The following is a 19371-nucleotide window of genomic DNA, read 5'->3' as shown; positions in this document are numbered from 1 at the left end:
GGAATGATGCCCTTGATGCCTTTGTTAATCTACAAAACATAACAGTGAATAAAATACCAAAATGAAACGCCCAAATAGCACCACTGCAGCAGGAAAGTGGCAGTTTAAGAGAGGCACTACTAATTATAAATGATCTATATATCCTGGCAGCCCCATGTACTGCAATAGCCTAATAATAGGTTGGTGGGTAGATAAAGGGATAGACCGATGGATGAATGAAGGAATTGGTATAGAGGGAAATTACTAAAAGAAATCAGAATTTACTGGGTGGAAGTAATCAACGATAAATAGGGTTGGGACTGACTGGGTAAGGCTGTAGCTGGGTCTTGTCTAGATGAGATCCATTTTTTGCAAATTTGACCAAATATATATTTAAGCATTTTTGCTAACCCTAACCTAATCCTCCTAACCTGCTGCGCAAGTTCCCCAAAAAGTCAGTTGACAAAAGCTGCATCTCTTCTAGACAAAACCCAATAATTCAGAGGATGACTGGGAGTCCCTGTGCCTCCAAGCACCATTCTCCTGTTAACACACTTGGTGAGATAAAAATGTTCAGAATGATGCGGGGAGAATTGCAATGAATAGAGCGGACAGACTCCTTGAAAAGACAACTCTTCGTATCTGTTCTACTCCATACATTTCTGAAACAGACAATAACTTTCAAAACAGATTCCCAATAAGATAAAAGTACTCAAAATAGCATTTACAGTCTGTATTCCTCACAGTTTCAGCTATAATTTAGGCGTATCTATAATCATCCACCACGTTGATGCGGTAGACGAACAGGCCTGGGGAATGGGAATTACACACAGGAGAACAAACAGACCACGCAACAGACCCACTCGAGAGTCAAATCAGCATCGTTGCGGTCTATTCCATTTTCCACGTGATGACATGTACTGTTCTCAAAATGTGGGGAGACAGAGAGCGCTCTTCAAAGGCAAGAGGAATTCAGTAAGCCAGGGATAGGCTAGCGGGGTGGCAACATGCTCCATAATACTAAATCAGTGTAATGTGGCTAACACTAGTAGCGTCAAGCTGCTCCTTCTAATGGGTGGCAGCTGCCAGCCGGATGCCATCACCTACAATAGAATTCTGGAAGAGAGAGGAGGGAGGCAGGACGAGAGATGATTAGGAGGAGGAAGAGAGGAGAGAAAATGAGGGAGGACGTGTGGTTATGAAATGGAAGGGAAGGGTACGGTTGTGTGTTAGCCAAAATTGGACATTACGGAGATTTTTTAAAAAGCAATTACTCTTGTATTCCTGTATCTCTTGTACACACACAAACACCACAATCTGATTGGGCTAGGCCAGCTGCAGCTATCTCCATGTTTTCAGGCTCTGCTGTCTGGACTATAACCTTACTCCTGTAAATTGTGGGGCGAGGAGGAGGCGGGCAAGATAGGATAGACGCTCCATTTACACACAACTCCGTCTTAGCAGTCACACCAGTCCCAGTGTAGAGGCTGGACACACTCATGCATGCACACTTACACAAACACAGATAGGCCTACACTGAAGCATGCGCACACAGTCCCCTGTGTGTGTTTAGTGATTCTAACTCTGCCATGGAGAAGAGGGGTTGGGGCAGCCTGCGGATGCAGCAACTGTCTCGCTGCGTAGGAACCATGAGGCTAAAATCAATACATACTCAACCAAATATGACAGAAGCAACCATGTGAAGTACTAAGATACTACATTACAATATAAAAACACATTAGCGCAGCGCTTCCAGAAAGCATATTCTACCATGGCTATTTTATAGCTATCAAAACAATGCAGTTTAGCTTAGTTATCATTCATTATTCATGGTACGCTTGTAACACAGTTGCGGTTCCACTCCCAGAAATAGTCAGAGGGAGAGGAGGGCAGGATGAGAGGGAGATGGCAGAGGAAGGGTATACAGTCACTGATCTCATCTCATATAGAAGCGCAGAGAAAGAACGGCATGAATATCCTCCCTCTCCCTTCTCCAGTCTTCTCTTTCCCCCCCCCCCTTCTCCCCTGGCCCACCAAAGGAAGCTATTTCCTAGAGATGTCACAACTGACTGTCTCATCTGTTGCCTGCCTGTTCACTGCTCAATGAGCTGATCTGTGCCTCGCCGCATCCTGCACAAATCACTGCTCCTCCTGTGGCCATGGAACACACACACACACACACAGTATCCCATTTGTATACATAATCAGATTGCACAAATCCCAATTGCTCATGTGCATACATAAAACTCTCACACATTACATGGCCTATGTACAATACATAGACTATGGGAAACTACTAACAAAGAAAACACACACACACAGGTTTTCCCCTTGTCCCAACAATGATCCTAAAGCTAGAAATATCCAGAGGGGAAAACGCTGAAAATCTCCTTAGTCTGCTTTTGTCGGGCACCAGTAAGTCATATGTTGTTCTGTAAAGGTGCCGCTAAAGAGGGGGGACTGCCTGACATTTCTCTCGACACGATAACAAAGCAGATCTGCTTTGTCTTGTTCATTTTGTCTGGTGATAGAATTCAATGGAAACACCTGTGTGTATTGGAAAGAAACCCCAGTGGTACTTGAGCAACAAGTCCCTTTGCATGCTGAACAAACCCACGCAATATCAGGTATACCAATGTATAGACTTTTTCTATTGTATTAGTGACTGTATGTTTGTTTATCCCATGTGTAACTCTGTGTTGTTTGTGTCGCAATGCTTTGCTTTATCTTGGCCAGGTTGCAGTTGTAAATGAGAACTTGTTCTCAACTGGCCTACCTGGTTAAATAAAGGTGAAATAAAAAAATTTAAAAAAGGTACCCTTTAATAAAGCTGCCAGTTGAGGACTTGTAAAGGTGTCCGTTTCTCAAACTAGGCACTCGAATGCAAAAGGGTTTTCTAATTAACCCTTTAAAATGATAAACTTGGATTAGCTAGCACAACGTGCCATTGGAACACAGGAGTGATGGTTGCTGATAATGGGCCTCTGTACTCCTATGTAGATATTCCATTAAAAAAAAAGAATCTGCTGTTTCCAGCTACAACACTCATTTACAACATTAACAATGTCTACACTGTATTTCTGATCAATTTGATGTCATTTTAAAACAGAAAAAAAAGCTTTTCTTTCAAAAACAAGGACATTTCGAGGTGAACCCAAACTATTGAACGGTAGTGTATATGGTCATTTTTAAATATACAGGGTGAAGTTCATTTCATAACAAGGACAATTGCTTTTTCTACCTGCAATGCTCGATCAGCGGGAGGAAAATAAAACGTTTAGACCATTTGGACCAGGGCTGCTCAACCCTCTTCCTGGAGATCTACCGTCCTGTGGGTTTTCAGTCCAACCCACTTCCTGGAGATCTACCGTCCTGTGGGTTTTCAGTCCAAACCTCTTCCTAGGGATCTACTGTCTTGTAGGTTGTCCAACCCTCTTCCTGGAGATCTACCATCCTGTGGGTTCAGTCCAACCCTCTTCCTGGGGATCTACTGTCCTGTGGGTTTTCAGTCCAATCCTAATTTTACACACCTGATTCTACTAATTAGCTGCTCAACAAGACCTTAACCAGCTGAATCAGGTATGCTAAATTAAGGGTTAGGACAGAGACAGATCTCATTTTCTATCAATGTAACTTATGCAACAAATGTTAGTGCATCGAATCGTATCGCATTGAATGTTTCTCAAATCAAACAGAATCATGTCAAACTAAAATGTTTCATTCATGTTTGACATCGGTCAAATTGTCTCGAAAGGGAAAGATGCACATTCCTAGTGCAACAGTATTGGTTTTGTCTTCCTGGGCTCATTAACACGAGTCACACTCTCCAGGTGGGGTGCAGGAGAAAGGATGGAGGAAAAGGAGAGAGACTGCAGCCTTGGGCCACACCTGTTCTCCATTCACATTGAGCATGTTGACACTTAAAAATGATAAAGATCAAATATTTATCTCACACTAGATTCTCTCTCTCACACACACACCTACACACACACACACATCCATCTCCAGCAGACCAGTCATGTCTGGCAGCGCTGGAGGTCCATAGATCCAGACAGTGGGAACCACAAAGCTCCTTTACACATGTTCTCCTGGGGGAGAGGAGAACCAGGTGATGTTAAGAGAACTGACAGTCCGGTATAAAACCACTATATACTTCTGGAACAACTGATGGGAGCTGAGGAAGGATCAGCAGCGAGAGAGAGTAACTGACTGAGAGTGAAAATAGTGACAGGGCAATAGGACACAGGGAGACAGTCAGACAGATAAGGGGAGGTGGACGGAGAGGAGGGGTGGAAAGAGAGCAGGAGGGAAGAGCAAGGCAGAGGGAAAAAAACAACAGTGAAAGAAAGCCAGACACAGAACCAGCCCGTCTCCCCCACTGTGAGGTGTCAATACTGCAGAGGGAGAAAGGCTGTGGCCAGGCGGCCTTTCTCCGCAAGTCCTCAGTGGACACATCTATCACACACAGAGAAGCAGAGAGGGCGAGCGAGGCAGAGAGAGAATTAACTACAGAACAATATACAAACCCTGCAACCCCAAAAAAAGCCTGTGGAGTTGATGGGATCCTCAATGAAATATACAGACCACAAAGCAAATGTCAATTTGGCTTTTAGCAAATTAGCGTACAACAGACCACGTATTCACCCTGCAAACCCTAATTGACAAAAAAATGAAAACAAAGGCAAAGTCTTCTCATGCTTTGTTGATTTAAAAAAAAGCTTGCCTCAATTTGGCATGAGGGCCTGATATACAAATTGATGGAAAGTGGTGTTGGGGGAAAACATACAACGTTATAAAATCCATGTACACAAACAACAAGCGCGGGGTTAAAATTTGAAAACATTTGTTTCCACAGGGCCGGGGGGTGAGACAGGGATGCAGCTTAAGCTCCACCCTCAACATATAAATGAATTGGCGAGGGCACTAGAACAGTACGCAGCACCCTGCCTCACCCTCCTAGAATCTGAAGTCAAATGTCTACTGTTTGCTGATGATCTGGTGCTTCTGCAGCACCTAGATCTTCTGCACAGATTGTCAGACCTGGGCCCCGAAAGTAAATCTCAGTGAGACACCGTTGCCCTACAGCACACAAACTACACATACACATTGGCCTAAACATCAGCGCCACAAGTAACTTCCACAAAGCTGTGAACGATCTGAGACAAGGCAAGAGGGGCCTTCTATGCCATCAAAAGGAACATAAAATTCGATATGCCAATTATGATTGACTAAAAATACTTGAATCAGTTATAGAACCCATTGCCCTTTATTGTTGTGAGGTCTGGGATCCGCTCACCAAAAAAGCATTCAGAAAATGGGGACAAACACCAAATTGAGGCTCTGCATACAGATTCCTGCTCAAATATCCTAGGAACTGTTGTGAGTGTAATGTTTACAGTTCCTTTTTTATTGTTTATTTCACTTTTGTTTATAATCTATTTCACTTGCTTTGGCAAACATTTTCCCCATGCCAATAAAGCCCTTAGAAAGAGAGCACGAGAGAAACAGAGAGAGTGTATCAGATACATCATCTCAGGAGGGGTGTGGTTGACAACAACCCTTCCACATTACATCACTGCTCTGCAATCTCCAGAACAGAACTCCACAGGGACAGGGAGGAGGGGAAGAGAGGGATGAGGGGAAGAGAGGGATAGGAGGAGGGAGGAGGATAGCTTATCATTTCACATCTTTGTAGTGAGTTACCAAAGCTATTCTCACAAGCCCTAGGCTATAGGGAAGGATGGATCCAAGATGACTTAGCTGCTTCTCTCCTCCACCTGCTGTCACACCTCTTCACCTTCCAGACCTGTCACTTTCAATCTGCTGATGATCCCTTGTTCTGGCTGCTTGTGAATGTGTGACATGTGTGTGTGTGTGTCCACTCTACGCTAAGGCCCTGGCACCTGCTTAACATTACTCAAGCTCATACATTCCCTTCTTACACTGAGGCTACTTGGCAGTGTGTCCCGGATTACTTCATTAATAGTCAACCACGGGCCTGCAGTCTTGCCTATTCTCTGAGAGCCGCAGGACTAGGACCAGGTTGCTAAGTAGCAAAGAGGCTAGTAACCAAAAAGCTACATAGCGCTTATTGCGTCAAAACACACGTCATGACGACATGTCAATTACCATGTGAGGAGAATGGCGTAACATCACGGTGGTGTCAGTCATTTAGTCTTAACTGTAAGTCAATTAGGATCATCCATCGTCTAAATACAGACACCCTAATTTTGTGATCGTTTAAGCCTCCTCAGTAGGGAATGGCTAACCACTAATGGCAATTATTCAAGCGCTATGCTAATGAGTTGGCTGGATAATTAATAACCTAATAACGACAAGATGGCTGATGTCTCAATATGATTGGAGAAGGCTAAGGTGTTATCAGCACATGTGGAGTGACTCAAATTACAAGGCATCAACTGTATAGGCCAGGGGCTTCCCAAACTCAGTCCAGCACCCCTGGTTTCACCTTTTGTTTTTTGCCTCAGCACTACACAGCTGATTCAAATTATCAAAGCTTGAGGAGTTGGTTATATGAATGAGCTGTGTAGTGCTAGGGCAAAAACCTAAACTGCACCCATCACAGAGATGGATCCTTCCAACCTCCCCATACATCACTAGAAGACAGGCCAGCCCAATAAAGCGGCAAATGAGACGGGGGGTGGATGACGGGGCAAAAAGGTGACAAATAGGACCAAGGCTTATGTATGACATGTTCTCCAGAGGGGACAGAGCGGGAGAGCCGAGGTCAGAAAAACAAAGCATGAGCCTTGTGCTGCTTACGAGCCTCTAAAGAGCACACCTCTAATGCCTTTTCAGCTAGTCGTGTGGTGATACCTAATGTATATCCAACCACATTCCAGTGCCCAACAGAGGCAGTTAGACGGAATACTCACTCATTACCCCGGATAAACCAGAGTCAAACAATACGGGTGAATGCTAATACTCACAATTTTTGCCTAGCATAGATTAGCAATACCTGTAAACAGCATCCTGAAAGGACCGCACTCTACCTTCCGGACAACAAAAGGAGACCAAATACTCCCAAGTCGGTATGTAAAAAGAGATATCGGCCTATTCAGCAAACTAAGGGGTTAGGCCTATAACTGCAACTGCTTGCAACAAGAAAACAAAAACCTCTAAAAATAGACCCTGGTAAAATAAGAAATTTTAAAAAAAAATAAAAAAATTTAAAGAACCAATGGGACAGAAGGGGGGGCCTTATCACTTAAGGACAAAAAGCTCTTCATTAGCATAGCAACCATCTGCCCAGAGCTAGCCCATCTCTTCCTCCCCTCACTATCTCTCCCTCGTGCCCCCACTCATTACCCCTCATTCTCTTCCCAGCTCCCTTCATCCTCTTTCTCCCCTTACACTCTCCATCCCTCTTTCTCTCCTCCCTTCTCTCTCTCTCTCTCTCTCTCTCTCTGCAGTAGAGTCGGCAGCAGTAGGCCCTGGAACCGGCTGCACCCACCGTCATTAGCAGCATCACGCCACACTCCACCCCTCCTCCACCCCAAGGGCCTAGGCGTCACGGTCACCTCAGACCCCCCTGTCTGACAGCTCCGTCTCCGAGCACAGCCTTGAATAAGGGATAAGAGGGTGGGGAGGGAAACCATCGCCCCGGCCTCAGTACCACGCCCTGCGTTCCACTGTCAGCTACCTGCTGCAGTCATAGCCTTGGAAAGCCCATCATAAGAAAGTTAGGGAGGGCTAGACAGTGTACTGCAGCAACGGGGCTGAGTTAGCTAGTGTTCTAGCAATGCCGCTGTGTGCTCACCGTCGCTGTACTGAACTGTAGGCAGCCACAGGCTTCCACAGCAAGAACCCTGTCAAAGACCTTCAATATCCGCCTTAGCCTCATTGAGAGACAATGTCCTTTGTAGTCAAGAGATGCACTATTTTCATTCCTAGCGTCCTTGCTAGGCTAGCGATGTAATGGTTGCTATTCAGGAGGCACCTCCAGTTAGTGTTTATTCCATTTAACCAATATGTACAGCTTTACACACAGGTCTTAAAGAAGACGGCAAGGTTGAAACATGGGGTTCTTTGTACAGTTTCTAATATGACTAGCCCACCATTGAGAGAGTGCAAAGCACCTTCCTATCCAATCAGGTTTAAAACGGGTATAACCATTTCATTTTTAATTCTTGAAGAAAGTACATTTGAAACATTGGGTAGTAGTCCACCTCTGATGGAACTAGCAAAGCAACACACCTTCCTTTCCAATCAGGTTGGATGGAGAGATCATTATAGAGGAAAATGATTGCCCGCTCAAACAAAGACATCACAGAGAGCGGCGGTGTCCTTGACCTAGATGATGTTTTATTTTTAAGATTATTTTTTTAAATTTAAATTATGAACTTTTATTTAACTAGGCAAGTGAGTTATGAACAAATTCTTATTTACAATGACGGTCTACCTCGGCCAAACACAGATGACGCTGGGCCAATTGTGCGCCGCCCTACGGGACTCCCAATCACGGCCGGATGTGATACCTCACATCCATTATTTCTTATGAGGCTCAACGCAATGTGCCAAGCTTTACACATATCCCTCATAGTCTTAGAGTCTGGCTGTGAATGAAATATGCAAAGCATGTTCATGACCGGCTTGGATAATGAGGTTCTGGGAAGTGATTGAAACAGCGCCACGCCAGTGGCAGATCCGAGACCAATCATACCATACTCTCCTTTTGGAGATGTAATTAAGATTTCATCGGGAAAACGTGGCAGAGCTTATTACAGTGCAGATAAAAATAGTGTCAGTCTGCCATTGTTGCGACAGCAGTGTGCATCTATATAAGTTTCCACAGGGAAACTTGATGAAGAGTAATAAGTTTACATCTGAAGAAGAATAAGAAGAAAACTACAGAGGTGACAGTGGGAAATGAAAGCTTTGCACCCCACGGGGAACGCTTCTTTTTCTATTACGCTTTCTCCGAGTACGTTTGTGAGGAACTGAATACGAGAGGGAATTAGTTCTACTTTACCTCACGGACGCACACGTCACATTGAGACAACAAGTCACAAGACCTGAGCCGTAGGCCTATCTACTTGCATGTCGAGACTATGTTGTTCGCCTTCTCTGTCTTGAAGTAAATATCTGTCATACGAATCCTGAATGAACTCCTCATTGGTAAAAATCTTTGAGGAATAACAACTGCAGGAGCAGTGAGGGAGACAAAGAGGCTGGTGAATCAGGTAGCCAGGCTTCCCTAATAGGAAAGCCTTGTAAAGTCAATGGCAGAAAGTAGCTACAAAAGGGGTGGAAACCAGTGATGCCTTACAACACGTCAAACCAATCCCTTGCTTGGGCAGAGCTGAAAAAGGTGCCCACTAAATTAGTTTGTGCCGTAGGAGCAACAGTGGTCGGGAATAGGGGATCCCATCAATCCCATCAAAATATGTTGATGTGTGCCGTGTTTGTGGTTACTTTCAATTTCAAGAAATCGGAGACCGTCGGCAACACTTGATACACTAAACTTTTACCATAGCCTGTAAGTAGACACGTCATAGCATATTTTCTATGTATTGATCTAGCAGAGGAATGGTAGTGCCTTCAACGACTCGATTTTATGTATAGAGCACATCTCTGGCAAAACAGAATTCTGTTCGTCCTCTAGGTTTTCTTATATTTCCTGCAATGTTACAAACTGGCATACACAACAACTCTGCGAAATGTGTCCTACCCGGTCGGAAAACAGTGACTAACATAACGCAGCACCCCTTCCACGAGCACGTGGGGACAGGTTCTTGAAATGTAAAATCCACTAAAACATTTGCACACCATTCTAGCCAATTCTTCAGACCTCCAAAAGGTTGGTGTGACATGATTTGGATGCATGGCTATGCAAAACTAGGTTACGGTACTGACTTTTCGTACCCCAGTGTCCCCGGAAGTGTGTGAAAATGGGTATAAAGCAGAGGAAGGTAAGAAATAAAAGCAGTCAGGACAGACTTCCTTGGAAATATGCAATTTTTGCATTCCACAGGAAGTGGCCTGGTCATGAATTATAGATGTGAATCTTTGAGTTGCTCAAGAGAATATGTGACTGAAGAAACACCGTCTGAGCAGTAGGTAGACAGAGGATGCACACTGACAACAGTGATGGGGGAAAACAAAATCGATACAGTTCCATATAGTCGGGATATTATTTGACAATAGATCATATTGTATTGACTATATAATTTTTGCACTAGTTCGGTGCATCTGCGTCAAAACTCCAGTCATTTCCCATCTCCTTTTTAAATAGGTAGCATATGTTTTCAGCACTTTTATTTCCATGACTGATCAAAACTAGTTCTCATGGCACTCTTGTCCCTCTGCAGTAGACATATACTGAGCAATATGTTTGGAACAATGAATCGCAACACATGTAATACCATGAGAATCGCAATACATATATCAGCACCCAAGTATCGCGATATCGTATCGTGAGGTCACTGGCAATTCCCAGCCCTAACGGACAGCCAAACAGACGCACACACACAGGGAGGAAGAATACACACACAGATCAGGCTGGACAAACACACACACGGAGGGCAATGTTTAAGGCCTAAAACAAGACTGGCATTCAAAGTCACACAGAGCCGTGTCACCCTTGTGTGTGTAGGTAAACATCCCTGACCCATTGTTATCCCCACAGATACATGACTAGACCTCTGTCCTGACTTCCAGACCCTGAATCCATTGCTAGAACTTTACACATTTACTCCAGAGGACAAAGCAGCACTGTACACCGTGAGTATCTTCTAGGCCCAACCCCATCCCAGCCCCACTCCCTCAGTGTGACCCTTTTCCATAAGGCCCTGGAATGAGCTCCCTGTTACTGCAGTACTGAATCCCATTATGTCAATAGCTCTCTCTTTTCCGTTTGTAATGATACTGGCTCGACAAAGCTTTTATGCATGGGCTTTGAGCGCTTGGATACTCTGCTTTGGGCAACCTTTCTTTTGAATTAATATTGTGAATAGATTGGACCCTATTTAACTTGATTTTTTTGTGATGGCATAGGTTATCTTTCCCTATGTAATATAGCGATAGCCTCAACCTGCTTCCGACTAAGTTTGGTAACTACTGTGAAATGCATTCATAGGCAAGGTTAAATACCATTTACAGCTTTGTATCGATGTATTATTGTTAATAATAAATGAAACGTCAGCAAAAACCTATCCACTTTAAAATGTCAGTCATGCAGGATGTTATCCACTTTAAAACTGCCTTTGGCCAATGGAAAACTAACATTACACCATCAGTATCATTGATTAAACTGACTCCTCGTGTAGTGGAGGGTTTAGCATAGAATCAAAGATTTGTATAACTAACCAAAAGATGGTAACAACAGACTGTGGTCCTATGGGAGCAAATTAATAATAGTGGGCAGAACAAGCAAGGAGGTGGGCAGAACCCATATTGACGCATTCTAGCATGTATTTGCATTTTAGAAAAGGCCTACGCGTGTGCAATAACTCAATTCGCCCTCCTAAACAACCGCTTCTTATGGGGACAGAAAACTGCATTGAGATCAAATATGCTTCATCAATGACAAAATTAGCAGAAAGTCGGCCAGAATCCATCTCCCACTGCTGGCAATTGGGCTTCCGCTCATCACATTTGGTGGTGAGTGGATACGTCAACCAGATGCTTCAGGTTTATAGATCCGGTGAAACGTCTGGGTCATTGTTCTATCAGTGATATCATTTTAGCAATCTCATATGACGATGGGTCATGGCTAGCTTGAGCTGTCAGTGTCAGATACAGCATCAGCCAGAGACCACCTTACATGATTCAGTTAAAGTCCTTTATCTCATTGTTTAAGCAGCAGTTATAGCAAGTGTTCCCTCTCCTACAAAAGTTGTCATGATTCATTTACTGAAAACTAGCTAGTTTGCGTCTCAGGTTAATTGATCAGCAACGTGCGTTTCATTAGCTAGCAAGGTAGCCTAGCCAACCTGCCAGTTAGCTAAACTGGTTCGTGGAGAATGTTGTTTATACCTAAATAAATGACTAGCACACTAGCTAGTCGTTTAACCAGTAAGCAATAATAAAAAAGTTAGCTAGCCAAACATGCTATGTCACACCCAGTTGAACAGCACATTTCAAGACATGTGGGCAATATGCTGAAGCTAGGTATAGTAATTGCAACAAACAAGTACACAAGCGCGCCTAAAACGTTCGCAATGCAGGTTATAGCGTTCTGAACCGGTGGCGGTGTACCGTTACTAATTAATTGAACCAGCCGTCAATAACGGGAAAGCACACCTTGTGCTGGGAGCTAGCTTAGCTCACTAAATGTTACCTCCATCGTTGAAAACATAGTGTGTGGCTAGTTAGCTAACGTTAGCAGACAATTACCTTTGTTTCCCGTATGTCTTGCTTCCCTCCTTCTGGGTACCACTGCACCCGGACAAAACCCCTTCCCAGAGGTGCCAGGCTGTCCACAACACTGCTATCGGTGTCCGAGTTACAGGGGATACAGCCACCACCACCACCGCCTCTACCCCCGCCTCTACCTCCGCCATCTTCGAGGTCCGAATCTGAATCAAACTCCTCCTCGCCTTGTATCATTCTGACTAGGCCGAACCGGACCAAGTCGCGATACCGACCTGACACCAAATCGTGGGAGAAAAGAAGCCGCTGGGAGCCGCCTGCAGAAGGAGAGAGCGCCATGGATGGAGGCTCCGAACCCGGGCTTACAGCCGGAGAAAGAGCTGCGTCTGTTGCTATTGCGTCCGATGCCACCGGTTCCGCCATCGCTGCAGTTGTCAGGGAATAATGAGAGAAAGGGGGAGAGATGGTGGAGAAGAAAAAAAGAGAAACCTGTAACCAGGGAAGTGCACGTGTTTACGTCGGTAGGGCGCGCGCTGCGTAAATGCACTCGGAGAAGAGTCGAGGGTCTGTCAGATTGACAAAGGTGTTTTTTTCCACCGGCCTTGACTCTGAATAAATGAGTCTGAGACAGCAGACAGTTATATCACACCGTTATTATAGCACATCTTTCTTGATATTCTAGTCACACGGGCAGGTGTTGCTTCCTCCACGATGACACAAATGAATGATGTAATGTGGCCAATTTCGTAGGATTGGCCACAGCCTAACAATAAAGTTAATTAAATATCACAGCCATGATCATGTTTTTATTTATTTATTTAATTTCTTACAGAAATGCAAACATAATGAAAGAGAAGACGTCAATTTCATCAACAAGTCTGTAGCCCGGGCTCGAATAGGCGTTCTGTGCCATTTTTCGCCACTTGGTGTCAGTGTCGAGTGCTGAAATTGGCTTATTATTGCAGACACAGCCATGGTTTCACAGGATTGTGGCATGAAATAACATATTTTATGCATACCGTGCCTGACACGGTAGTTGTGTTCTGTAGGCTAACTTGATGGGACATATGTCTTATTTGTTAAGCGCAAAGATGCGCGTATAAATCTATAAAAATGTATATAATGCGAGAAGCATATTCTATTTTTTGATAAAGGGATTCCAACAAATACAGACGCTAACTCTGTTCTCTACCTGCATTTATCAGGTAGCCAAAAAAACAACAAAACGAATTTCGTATTGGTCAGCAACGTATTGCCAGCAGGGGAAAAACTATACATTAAAACTGAAATAATGATCAACAAACTCTTACATGGGGAAAAAAAAAACATGAACCACAATCTCGAGACAATTAATGTACAATGGAAAAGTTTCCCTTATTTGATTGAGTTACATGACGTTTGGAAAATAGATGAGGGCAACCGATAAGATTCATAATACAATCACCAGTAGGCCTATTCTATGCGGAAAATTCTGATCGAGTGATATTGATATCAACATTTAAATAAAATAGGCATTTTACAATTACACACAGCCTATATTCCACTTATATTTTAAATTATACACTGAACAAAAATATAAACGCAACATGTAAAGTGTTGGTCCCATGTTTCATGAGCTGAAAAATAATACACACAAAAAGCTTATTTCTCTAAAATGTTGTGCACACATTTGTTCACATCCCTGTAAGTGAGCATTTATCCTTTGCCAAGATATTCCATCCATCTGACAGGTATGGCATATCAAGAAGCATGATCATTACACAACGATGTGCTGGGGACAATAAAAGGCCACTCTAAAATGTGCAGTTTTGTCACACAACACAATGCCACAGATGTCTCAAGTTTTGAAGGAGCGTGCAATTGGCATTCTGACTGCAGGAATGTCCACCAGATAATTGATAATTTAATGTTAGTTTCTCTACCATAAGCCACCTCCAGCTTCATTTTAGAGAATATGACAGTATGTCCAACCGGCCTCACAATCACAGACCATGTGTATAGCGTTGTGTAAGCGAGCGGTTTGCTAATGTCAATGTTGTGAACAAAGTGAGCCATGGTGGTGGTGGGGTTATGGTATCGGCAGGCATAAGCTACAAACAACAAACACAATTGCATTTTATCGATGGCAATTTGAATGCACAGAGATACCGTGACGAGATCCTCATGCCATTCATCAGCCGCCATCAACTCGTGTTTCAGCATGATAATGCACGGTCACATGTCACACGGATCTGTACTCAATTCCTGGAACCTGAAAATGTCCCAGTTCTTCCATAGCCTATGTACTCACCAGACATGTCACCCATTGAGCATGTTTGGGATGCTCTGGATTGGCATGTACGACAGCGTGTTCCAGTTCCTGCCAATATCCAGCAATTTCGCACAGCCATTAAAGAGGATTGGGACTACATTCCATAGGCCACAATCAACAGCCTGAACATGGGAAGACATCCTCCTCCCTCATGTGGTACCCTTCCTGCAGGATCATCCTGACTGCATGCATGCTGCATGAGGCACATGGTGGTCACACCAGATACTGACTGGTATTCTGATCCACGCCCCTACCTTAAAAAAAAAAAAGATATGTGACCAACAGATGCATATCTGTATTCCCAGTCATGTGAAATCCATAGATTAGGACCAAAAGAGTGTATTTAAATTTACTGATTTCCTTATACAAACTGTAACTCAGTAAAATCTTTGAAATGGCTGCATGCATGTTCATATTTTTGTTCAGTATAGAAGGCCAAAACTGTACCCATCAAACACTGAATTTTTAGACCAATATGTAAATTGTAATTTATAGATATAAATTAAATAACTGAAAATAGGTGATACCTAGGCTTAGCCAAAAGCCGATCCATTAGTTGCATGTTTACAAGAGGCTAATTCCAAACACAAGTGACGAATATCCCCAATAAATCCGGGTCAATATGTTTATTGTTGACAGGTATTTTCTCAGAATTTGGTCATCCAGCTTGTAGGCTTATGACTAATAGCACTTACTGCCAAAGGTAAAAATACACACGGCACACCACATTAACCTCAGACTTTACACACAACCCTTCTTCACTTGGATCACTTGAGTGGAGCAGATATCGAAGAGACAGGCAGCCATTCAATATCAAGTATAAATTATATTGAAATATCAACATTTCTATTTGATTTAAGAGCTTGGAACTTCGATCAGACACCATGTCGACAGTCAGTGCCCTGCCTTTCCTGAAATCTAGTCTCCTAATGCGCCCTCCCATGGGTTCCATCACCCCCAGGCGCGGGCGTCGCCACACACTCCCGGCCAGCGAGTTCCGTTGCCTCAGCCCGGAGGACGCAATCAGCGTGTTTGAGATCGAAAGAGAGGGTAACAACTTTTAACTTACTAAAATGTAGAACTTGTTTTTACCCCAATACTGGTCGTTTTTCTTTACAACTTTGTACCTAGACATAAAAAGGTATATTGATGTTTTGTGGGAAAAAAATGCTTTGTCATTAATTGAACTTGTCAAATATAGAATACTTAATGATGAGGTGCTTTACGTTTAAAGTTTACTTTAAAAAAAATTTTATAGACTAGGCTAATATATATTTTGGAAATAAATCTTTGGATACCAACCAAATGCATGACAAACAAACAGTCAGTCAGTCATGATGGGATTCATGTCACCAAGCAAGTAAACTCAGCAAAAAAAGAAACGTCCTCTCACTGTCAATTGCGTTTCTTTTCAGCAAACTTAAATTGTGTAAATATTTGTATGAACATAACAAGATTCAACAACTGAGACATAAACTGAACAAGTTCCACAGACATGTGACTAACAGAAATGGAATAATGTGTCCCTGAACAAAGGGGGGGGGTCAAATTCAAAAGTAACAGTCAGTATCTGGTGTGGCCACCAGCTGCATTAAGTACTTCAGTGCATCTCCTCCTCATGGACTGCACCAGATTTGCCACTTCTTGCTGTGAGATGTTAGTCCACTCTTCCACCAAGGCACCTGCAAGTTCCCGGACATTTCTGGGGGGAACGGCCCTAGTCCTCACCCACCGACCCAACAGGTCCCAGACGTGCTCAATGGGATTGAGATCCGGGCTCTTCGCTGGACATGGCAGAACACTGACATTCCTGTCTTGCAGGAAATCACACACAGAACGAGCAGTATGGCTGTTAGCATTGTCATGCTGGCTGGTCATGTCAGGATGATCCTGCAGGAAGGGTACCACATGAGGGAGGAGGATGTCTTCCCTGTAACACACAGCGTTGAGATTGCCTGCAATGACAACAAGCTCAGTCCGATGATACTGTGACAGCACCAGACCATGATGGACCCTCCACCTCCAAATCGATCCTGCCCCAGAGTACAGGCCTCGGTGTAACGCTCATTCGTTTGACAATAAACGTGAATTATACCATCACCCCTGGTGAGACAAAACCGCGACTCGTCAGTGAAGAGCATCTTTTGCCAGTCCTGTCTGGTCCAGCAACGGTGGGTTTGTGCCCATAGACAACGTTGTTGCCGGTGATGTCTGGTGAGGACCTGCCTTACAACAGGCCTACAAGCCCTCAGTCCAGCCTCTCTCAGCCTATTGTGGACAGTCTGAGCACTGACGGAGGAATTGTGTGTTCCTCGTGTAACTCGGGCAGTTGTTGTTGCCATCCTGTACCCGTCCCGCAGGTGTGATGTTCGGATGTACCGATCCTGTGCAGGTGTTGTTACAGGCGGTCTGCCACTGCGAGGATGATCAGCTGTCCATCCGTCTCCCTGTAGTGCTGTCTAAGGCGTCTCATAGTACGGACATTACAATTTATTTCCCTGGCCACATCTGCAGTCCTCATGCCTCCTTGCAGCATGCCTAAGGCACGTTCACACAGATGAGCAGGGACCCTGGGCATCTTTCTTTTGGTGTTTTTCAGAGTGAGTATAAATGCCTCTTTAGTGTCCTACGTTTTCATAACTGTGACCTTAATTGCCTACCCTATGTAAGCTGTTAGTGTCTTAATGATCATCCGCAGGTGCATGTTCATTAAATGTATATGGTTCATTGAACAAGCATGGGAAACAGTGTTTAAACCCTTTACAATGAAGATCTGTGAAGTTATTTGGATTTTTACGAATTATCTTTGAAAGACAGGGTCCTGAAAAAGAGACGTTTCTTTTTATGCTGAGTTTAGTTGGAAGTAAGCTGAGATTAGACTGAACAACTACGTGTGTACTTGATCATGGACTTGAGTTGTCTGTCTGACCTCCTCAGCCTTCATCTCTGTGTCTGGAGAGTGTCCGCTCCACTTGGATGAGGTGTGTCACTTCCTGACGCTGTGCCCTGAGCTGTCTCTGGGCTGGTTTGAGGAGGGACGCCTCGTTGCCTTCATCATAGGATCACTGTGGGACCAGGAGAAACTAGCCATGGTAAGCCCCAAGTCAAAATGTGTTGAATAAGTGGGACATTGTCTTTATTATAATGAATGATTTTTGGTAGCCTACCCAATGAATCAAAAGACAAGCTTTGAGGATGTACTTCAATGTGGTATTTTATCAATAGATACGTACAATTATTTTTTCAAGATTTTTATATAAAACATCTCAAAATCAGAGAATGCAACCAACCTTACATTCACACAACCAAGCTTACATCCACATAAACCAAGCTTACATCCACACAAACCTGTCAATTCAGGGTTCAATAGAGTTGATCATGAAAAAATCTCCATGGCCATGATAAATGGTTAGTCGGGTGATCTCACATTGCACTCATGCACTCAAAACTCAGCCTTCCCTCCCTCCTTTTTCAGGACGCTCTCACCCTCCACAAGCCCCATGGCTCCACGGTCCACCTCCATGTGCTTGCTGTCCACCGCACCTTCCGGCAGCAAGGCAAGGGCTCCATCCTGATGTGGCGCTACCTGCAGTACCTGCGCTGCCTGCCCTATGTGCGCTGCGCCGTGCTCATGTGCGAAGACTTCCTGGTCCCTTTCTACCAGAAGTCAGGATTTAAAGTGCAGGGCCCCAGCGACATCACCGTGGGGCCCCTGACCTTCATTGAGATGATGTACCCTGTCCGGGGCCACGCGTACATGCGCCGCAACAGTGGTGTTTGAGGGGATACGAACTAAGATGGATGCCTCCTTCAATGGGGGGTGTGACCAACCTTCCGTGGCTGGAAGACGGCTACAGTGGCAAGAAAAAGTATGTGAACCCTTTGGAATTACCTGGACTTCTTCATAAATTGGTCATAAAATTTGATCTGATCTTCATCTAAGTTACAACAATAGACAAACAGTCTGCTTAAACTAATAACACACAAACAATTATACGTTTTCATGTCTTTATTGAACCGTGTGAACATTCACAGTGCAGGGTGGAAAAAGTATGTGAACCCATGGATTTAATAACTGGTTGACCCTCCTTTGGCAGCAGTAACCTCAACCAAACATTTTCTGTAGTTGCGGATCAGACCTGCACAACGGTCAGGAGGAATGTTGGACTAGTCCTCTTTATAAAACTGCTTCAGTTCAGCAATATTCTTGGGATGTCTGGTGTGAACCGCTCTCGAGATCCTGCCACAGCATCTCAATCGGGTTGAGGTCAGGACTCTGACTGGGCCACTCCAGAAGGCGTATTTTCTTCTGTCATTTTGTTGTCGATTTACTTCTGTGTTTTGGGTTGTTGTCTTGTTGCATTACCCAACTTCTGTTGAGCTTCAATTGGCAGACAGATAGCCTTACATTGTCTTGCAAAATGTCTTGATAAACTTGGGAATTCATTTTTCTATTCTTAATCTTGGGTCTTCTGAGATCTCTTTTGTTTGAGGCATGGTTCGCATCAGGCAATGCTTCTTGTGAATAGCAAACTCAAATATGGTGAGTGTTTTTTTATAAGGCAGGGCAGCTCTAACATCTCTAATCCCGTCTGAATGATTGTACTCCAGGTTAGCTGACTCCTGACTCCAATTAGCTTTTGGAGAATTCATTAGCCTAGGGGTTCACATACTTTTTCCCAACCTGTGAATGTTTAAATGATGTATTCAATATAGACAAGACAAATACAATAATTTGTGAGTTATTC

General features: G+C 43.9%; 2 protein-coding genes across 3 annotated transcripts in view; one reads left to right on the top strand and one right to left on the bottom strand.

The window, feature by feature from the left end:
* LOC112230321 ((E3-independent) E2 ubiquitin-conjugating enzyme UBE2O-like) overlaps positions 1 to 12857 on the bottom strand; it is a 46443-nt gene extending 33586 nt beyond the window's left edge. The window contains exon 1 of one of the 2 annotated variants that reach the window (XM_042310926.1): positions 12337 to 12857. In XM_042310926.1, coding sequence (XP_042166860.1) covers positions 12337 to 12735 — 399 coding nt within the window. In that variant the 5' untranslated portion in view covers positions 12736 to 12857. The remainder of the gene's footprint in view (positions 1 to 12336) is intronic. The other variant, XM_042310927.1, reaches the window with a different exon arrangement.
* A 2518-nt stretch (positions 12858 to 15375) lies between these two features.
* On the top strand, positions 15376 to 18550 carry aanat1 (arylalkylamine N-acetyltransferase 1). Its single transcript, XM_024396342.2, has 3 exons — positions 15376 to 15673; positions 17561 to 17715; positions 18099 to 18550. The coding sequence occupies exons 1-3, from the start codon at positions 15508 to 15510 to the stop codon at positions 18402 to 18404; spliced, it is 627 nt and encodes a 208-aa protein (XP_024252110.1). The 5' UTR covers positions 15376 to 15507; the 3' UTR covers positions 18405 to 18550.
* The last annotated feature ends 821 nt before the right edge of the window (positions 18551 to 19371 follow it).

Source organism: Oncorhynchus tshawytscha, linkage group LG32 (genome assembly GCF_018296145.1).
Source record: "Oncorhynchus tshawytscha isolate Ot180627B linkage group LG32, Otsh_v2.0, whole genome shotgun sequence".
Taxonomy (NCBI): Eukaryota; Metazoa; Chordata; class Actinopteri; order Salmoniformes; family Salmonidae; genus Oncorhynchus; species Oncorhynchus tshawytscha.
Note: the sequence above shows the minus strand (reverse complement) of the source record. Positions and strands in the feature narration are given on the sequence as shown.